Source organism: Anoplolepis gracilipes, chromosome 10, assembly GCF_047496725.1.
Source record: "Anoplolepis gracilipes chromosome 10, ASM4749672v1, whole genome shotgun sequence".
NCBI classification, from domain to species: domain Eukaryota; kingdom Metazoa; phylum Arthropoda; class Insecta; order Hymenoptera; family Formicidae; genus Anoplolepis; species Anoplolepis gracilipes.
The window spans coordinates 11,087,850-11,095,836 of record NC_132979.1 but is presented as its reverse complement, the minus strand read 5'-3'; the positions used below and the strand labels follow the sequence as shown (position 1 = coordinate 11,095,836).

At 26.1% G+C, this 7,987-nt stretch overlaps 1 protein-coding gene across 4 annotated transcripts in view; it reads left to right on the top strand.

The window, feature by feature from the left end:
- The first annotated feature begins 810 nt into the window (after positions 1-810).
- The window catches only part of LOC140670719 (uncharacterized), an 81,803-nt gene continuing 74,626 nt past the window's right edge, over positions 811-7,987 (top strand). The window contains exons 1-2 of one of the 4 annotated variants that reach the window (XM_072901444.1): positions 811-1,022; positions 1,589-1,733. In XM_072901444.1, the coding sequence (XP_072757545.1) occupies positions 1,715-1,733 (19 nt within the window). In that variant the 5' untranslated portion in view covers positions 811-1,022; positions 1,589-1,714. Of the gene's footprint in view, positions 1,268-1,588; positions 1,734-7,987 lie in introns of all 4 variants that reach the window. The other 3 variants (XM_072901443.1, XM_072901445.1, XM_072901446.1) reach the window with 3 other exon arrangements.

The window sequence follows — 7,987 nt, the reverse complement described above, 5'->3', positions numbered from 1 at the left end:
TTTTAAATAAAAAAATAAATATTTTTTATAGTATGTACAGTTGGAAATGTTTTATTATCCTATTTTCTATTGGATCTGTTTTATTATCGTACGCTTTATTTGATGTCACAAACAGAGCGCCAACAGTTTATACAGCGTGCGTGCTATCACACGCGTCAGTTTCACGAGCCAAGTACTTAGCGCCAAGCAAAATGTGGCTAGAGATTCAGGTAGGTGCACTTGAAGAGGCGTAAACTATGGTCGCTCACGCTGCACTGCTGTCGCCAATAGCCCATGCGAATGTGACTCCGCCTCTTAAGCATGGCCAACCCCCTTCCCCAATCCTCTGGCTTTAGTGTGATCCGTTTGATTGTGCGTCGTGTCAGTCGAGCGTGCGCATGAGTGTTTATGCGCAAGCATGTAAATAAATGTGCATCACGCATATAAGAATGCGTTTTATATGATCGTCCACCAATCGCCTGCTTAACCACTTGTGGCCTTCTCGAACTACGGTCTTCTGTGTCTTCTTGCCTTCATAAATTTTCTCTTTCTCTCAATATTTCACATGAATATAGATATAGATATAATAAGTGAATATGCACGAAGGCGAAACTTAGTTCAAGTATAATTTTTTTTTTTAATTCAATCAATATATTCATTTATACATATAAATGCTTGCGCATATAAAACACTTTATTATAAGAATGCATATGTATGAGTAGAACATGAGAGTTACACATTTAGGCGGGGACTGTGTGCTTTAAGAGGCGTGTAGAGGGATTTCTTATTGCTGCTCTGGTAAATCTGTCGCTTCAGTCAGTGAGGCAACGAAGGGCGAACCGTGCACTATTGACTGTGTCCGTGCTTCTTTTTTCGTCCACTCATTTGCCAATGTTACGATTCGTGTGTACGCAAGCAAGACACGGTGCGGTGTAATAGTTTACGAATTTATCTCGTTAGGCTACGCGCATTTTTTATTTGTCACTACATATTGCATCATTATTATTACAATATTTTTTTGCACTGTCACCGTGTGCAGATGTGTATAATATCACAAAACAATTATTTATTTACATCACAGTTATTTATTTATTTTTTCTTAATTTTAAGTTTTCGTTACAACTATGTTGTTTATTAAAGTATAATTTATTAAATTTATTACATTGTATTATTAAAGTATAATTATATATACGGCAATTTATATTAAAGTATATATACACTTACAATTTATGAAATATTCGCAATTATATCGAAAAACCGAAATATTGTGAATATCAAAATTATAATGGTGTGTATGTGAGACATTTATTTATATTATCAAAATTATAAATTTTTGTGTATATGTGTGTGTATGTGCGCGCGGGCGCGCGTGTATGCGTATCGTTTCCTTCATTACATATATCAATCGATATGTTTGTAACTATAAATTTTATATTGAAATTTTTAGATTTTTACAGTTTTGTTATTCGAAATATTGAGATATTTTTTCATATTAATTTATAATTATTTATGCACTCTCTTTACACAACTTTCTTATTCGATTATTTATTATTTATAATTTATATACTGTATGCACAAGATATTAAAATTGTGCCAAAATTATATTCAGACAACCATAACACACATGGCAGATGATTATCAACGAAAAACTAACTGTGAATGTACTTTGAATACCACGCGCGACACAGATTTACTTTATATGTAGCCGACGGCTGCTGGATTAAATATCTTCTCGATGGACCCGATCATGCTAGGTGAGCATAATTCAATTAATGTTACCAAATTATGCCAATGTATACAATTTATATAATGTGATCTAGATAATAATTAGCATAATTAATTATCACATGCATTGATACTTTATTACATAGATATTTGTCATATTATTAAAATCGTGTTTGAAGAAATAACTATATTATCATTCAACTTATTGTTAGTTATGTTTGCAATATTTTTATGACATATATAAAACAAGTAAATAGATGAGTAAATAAATAAATAAATATATAAATAAGTATATATATATATAATGCATGCAGATTAGACGTGTCTATTAGTGCATGTTATTAAATCTAATCGTAAATAGGTTTTCATTAATTTTAATGTATTATTTTATTTAATTCTATGTTTCCTTTTAATTAATTGTACGCTCATTAGATGTCATTTAATATTATTGAGTTGAAATAAATTCTGTGTGACAACTGAGTATGTGAAATCTTATCTTCAGGTACATAACTATTGCAGTTTATATAATAATGATATGACTAGTGGCGTGTAAATGTATTAAATAGGATACGCATTACAAAAGGAGTTATATCGCGAAGTTAAACGAGAAAGCGATATGATTAACAGCAAGAGTAGTACTTGCAGCAAAATAAGCTTCGAATAAATTTTCTATTCATGTTTGATTTATATGTATAAACATGTAACGAAAGTGATGTAAGCTATTTTTTTTGTTTTGATAAGTATAAAAATATATAAAAATACAAACGTACATATTAGTTAATAAAAATTATATTATAATTATTCTTTATTAATAATATTTCTCTAATTGTTCTGTAAACAATTTAAAACTTTATATTATTTTAAAGTACTTTAAAACCTCTAGCATATATAGCTATTTTCATTTATTTACATCGTTATTTTATATTTAATATTTTGTGTCACGGATAATCGTTAGATTCTCCTTTTATTTTCAAAGGACAAACTCATATATAATTTTTAATTAATTAATATACTTTAAAAACTCACGCGAATTATATAACTAAAAAAATACATTTAAAATCAATATTACATCAATATAATTAATTATATAATATCTATAATTAATTTTTTCTAAGTTCTTATTATAGAAAATATGTTGTATTGATTGAAATAACATTGAGTTGACATTTTTTTTAATTTTAAAAGACATTAAGTACTACATATATAGTACTACATATATAGTTTTAATACAATACATTAACGTCAACATTCTAATATTTTCAAGCTACTATTATTGTCATTATGTACAATTGTTATTTACATACACAATTAATACAATTAAAATTTATTTACAAAATTAATTATTAAAAAATAAAACAACGTCGACAAGTGATTTCAACGTAAAATTGTGTCAATTTTTGCAAGTGGATTCATGTCTGAGAATATCTTTGCAATTGTGCAATACATTTGAAACCGTGAACTTCAACGAATTAGATTAGCACTTTCTAAAAACTATTAAAAATGCAACAAACGTCTTGATATTTTTATGTTAGGATTTTTTGTTGGATTTTTAAATAGTCTTAGAAACTAGCCATTAGCATTTATTGTTAGTATGATAAATCCAGAACAAAAAAGTTTCAAACAAAAGCCACATGATATCAAAGTGTACAGTATAGTAATCAATTTTTTATCTTGTTTTTTTTTTTATAAAAATCATCTTGAATTTTTTAAATAGAATACTCCGAAATTTGAAAGATTATCAAACGTTAAATAAGAAAATTATTATATATGTAATATAATTATTATATATGTAAGTAAAAGAAATAAATATTAAGATATTTGAAAAGTAATTTTTAATGTAAATAATTCTCGAAATATAAGATGCTTAGAGAAATTGGAAGCTTCAAACAAAAGTTACATAATATCAAAGTATAATAGGAGAACATAAATCTGTAAGGGATGTGAATGATATATTACTGCTGTCTTTTCTGCTGTAACTTATAATCCACAACATATCACAACATGTCAAATATCAAAAGATTTGAAAATTTGTCAGACGATTTTATAAATTCTTTATTCTTAGAAATTTAATTCGTACAACCTCTGTCACTACACAAAGAATACATAGAAGAAACTTGTTACAGTTTTTTCAATGGCTATTTGAATTAAATAATAGAAACATTGATATGTTTTTATAAATTATCTTATGTATTGATGAAATTGTACTTGCAAATTATAAACAAAATAAATAAATAAAAAATATACACTTGGTTAGCAGAAAATCCATTGGATTCATTAGATAAATCATCAACGGTAATAAAATTTAAATATCTGATGTGATACATAATATAATTAAACAGCATTTTATTGACGAGTATCATTAATAACATCTATACTACTTTATTTCTTTTTTTATCTGAAATACCTTTGCTTTTATCAGATATATCTTAAACGAGATGATACAATAAATGATAAAAAAAATTTTATAAAAAATTTGATAATAAAATTATTTTAAGAATCTAAAAGATATTTTAATATAAATTATTTTAAAAATAATCTTTGATTTTTTTTTTAACTTACGCACATATTTGACAACAGCAAATGATTCAAATCTAATAAAACATCAAAGAAAGTGTTTTATCAATCTATTAGATAGGATTTAAATATAGTAGATTGAATTTAAAGATATGATTTGCAGTTGAAAATTGTAAATAGTAATTTTAATTTATTTTATTTTATTATAGCTGTGATAAAGTATTGAAAAAGTTTTGTTATAATCGAAGTTAAGTATATGTTGTTAACATCTTCAGCCTTTAAAAAGAATTTTTTTCTTCAATTATGATTAGATATTCATGATTGTGGGATCTATTATACGAAAAAGTTGAAAATTAAATGATTGACTGAATATCTATTAAATAGTTTTCTGTTATATTTAAACAAACTTAGAAAATTTCTTAAGCTCGCTGAATACGAGAGATTTAATGTCAAAATTAATAAATTCAAAATATATAAACTTTTTACAAGTATATATAAATTTTTGCAAAAATTTGAACATTTTCCTATTTTAACATTTGCAATATTATTTTCATTTAAAATTTTCTAATTTTGATATTAAACTTTCTTAAGGGTTTAAAAAGCATCATGAATACATTTATTTCAAACGTTCTTTTGTGCATTTTCCAAATCATGTATTTCAGAGTTATATTTTATTGTAAAATAAACGCGTGAGTGAGGGAGGAGCTTTGCCCTTCCTTCTGCGCTTTCACTCCGGAAAAAATTAACCTAATCCAATTCCTAATTTTAAATCAAATTTAGGTTAGAATTCTTCAGAGCAAACCTCTTCTCATGCTTACGGCATTTAAATAATTATTAATACTTAATAAAGTATTGAAGTAAAATGAGAAAAATATTAAAAAACAAAATAGTATGCAATTTTTTGTATTTTATTAAATTATATTTATTTTACAAAAAAAGTTGTTATTTGTAGTAGGATATAATTCTACCATAATGTTAATGTTAAACTAATGCTTGAGTGAAAATTTTTGAATGAGAATCCCAAATATCATAATTTTTTTGCTTGTATCAAAATGAGGTATTACCTAATCAGTACATAAGTAGGATATAACGAAAAAATAATACAAGTACGAAAATTGTAATATTTCAAAGTATATCGCAGGAGAGCGTCACATAATTCAAAGCATGTATTATTTAGAAAAGGACTCTACAATATATATTAAAAGAAAAGTGACCTATTTAAATTATAAAGATTTATTGAAATAATATTAATCTCAAAAAATATTTTTAGAATACGTATGTGTGTTTAAGTTTGTCCTATTTATATATATTTTTATTTTGCAATGATTTATTTTTAATATTTATAATATATGATTATTATTTTAAAATTGTTATTTTTGCTTTTAAAACAAACGTGTGATATTAATACGTTACTTTTTATATATTAATAAATTTCTTCAGAAAGTGATTAACACATTATTATAATTTTGTTTGATACAACATTCATGGAAAATATGTTGTATTTATTTTTTTACACACACACACACACACACACACACACACACACACACACACACACACACACACACACACACACACACACACACACACACACACACACACACACACACACACACACACACACACACACACACACACACACACACACACACACACACACACACACACACACACACACACACACACACACACACACACACACACACACACACACACACACACACACACACACACACACACACACACACACACACACACACACACACACACACACACACACACACACACACACACACACACACACACACACACACACACACACACACACACACACACACACACACACACACACACACACACACACACACACACACACACCACCACCACCACGCACACACGCACACACGCACACACAAACGCACGCACACACACGAACGCACCGCGCGCGCGCGCACACACACACACACACACACACATACAGTAGAAACCTTTGACCTTTTTTATTTGGTTCCGGATGCCCTTGTTCTTATCGCTGGGAGAGTTTGTCCTTTTTTCATTCAATGTCGACTATAAAAGAAATAAATATGAGATAGAGAGAGAAAAAATAAAAACAGCAATCAATAATTATTTGAATTTTGTTGTTTAATTGTCATTAATATTGATTTACAAACATATATACATATATTATACATATTATGTATAATATATGTATATATTCACGTTTATGTATATTATATATATTATATGTATATATGTATACACATTTATGTATATTATACATGACATAAAAGAATAATATATAAGCATATATATAATAGAATATATACAGATTATACTTGCGTAGAATAAATGAAAAGTTTACTTTATGAATATATTTACATTAGACAGCTGTAGATTAATAAATAAATTTAAAAATAATTTATATATAATTTTAATTACATTCTCCCTCTCTCTTATAAAATTTATATTAATCAATACACAAATAATTAATTTAGAATAAAAATCTTGTTTTTTAATATTAACTTTAAATAAATTTTAGATTTTCAAGAAACATTTTTTACTAGTTAGATCTTAGTAAGAATAATAAATGTCATAACACACAAATACAATATATTTTTAAAAGTATTTTGAAATAAAACATTTTCAAATAAAACTTTGAGGTTTTTAAAATATAATTAATTTATGGGTCATTATAGTTTATGAAAATATAGCAGGATATGTATAATTTATAAGACATAGTGATTTAAATCTAACATTAACTTGACTATAGTTATTGTTGTATTTTTACTGATATTTTATTTTTATTATAATATCGAAACAGGACTTAATTATAAACAGGACTTATAATTTTTAATTCGGAACATTTAATATAAGCAATATTTTAATATAATTGTTATTAATAATATGCCTGTTTCTTTTGTACTTTATTTTTCTTTGTGATCATATATATAAAACAATTCTACGGATTTTAAATAAAAAAATATAATTAATTTATTGTAAAAAAGATAATTAAGAATTTATTTTCAAATTATGATTACAAATTTTTAAATTATAAATTTTTTGCATATTTTTTATCTTACATAAAACCAAATCATATTTATAAGAATATTTTATATTGTTGATTATACAATTAGAATATAATTATAGAAACAATAAGAGATAGATAAAGATAGATAGAAGGAGAGAGAGAGGGGAGAGGGGGCAAAGAGAGAGAGAGAGGGGGGGGCGAGAAAAAGAGAGAGAGAGAGGGGAGAGAAAAAGAGAGAGAAAGAGGCTTGTAAGCAACAAATAATAAATTGTTAGCTTTTTTTTAATTAATAAATTTTAATCAGTTTTTAAATATGAAACAAATATGAACCCGGGACAAAACTTCACATATGTATAATGAAATATATATAATTATATATAAAATTAAGTATAACAATTCTTTTTAAAATATTACTAATAATTCTACTATCTCTTTCAGCTTTTCTATAAGTAACGCGTTAACAATATCCGAAGTCAATGACACCAATACATCTGTAACTGATGCTCTTGCTACTACAGTTCAAGACCCCGATATGTAAAGCGATACGATTTGAAACGTAAAAGCGAGATAAAACATTTGAGATGAACATTCCAAAGTCATCATGCGTAGATATACAATTGCATAAATACATCAATAATAAAGATTTATCTCTTGCCGTCTTTTATAACAAAAAATATTATTAATTTAATGTTATGATATTCTTTTCAAAACTAAATATAGAAAACATTATAGTATTAATAT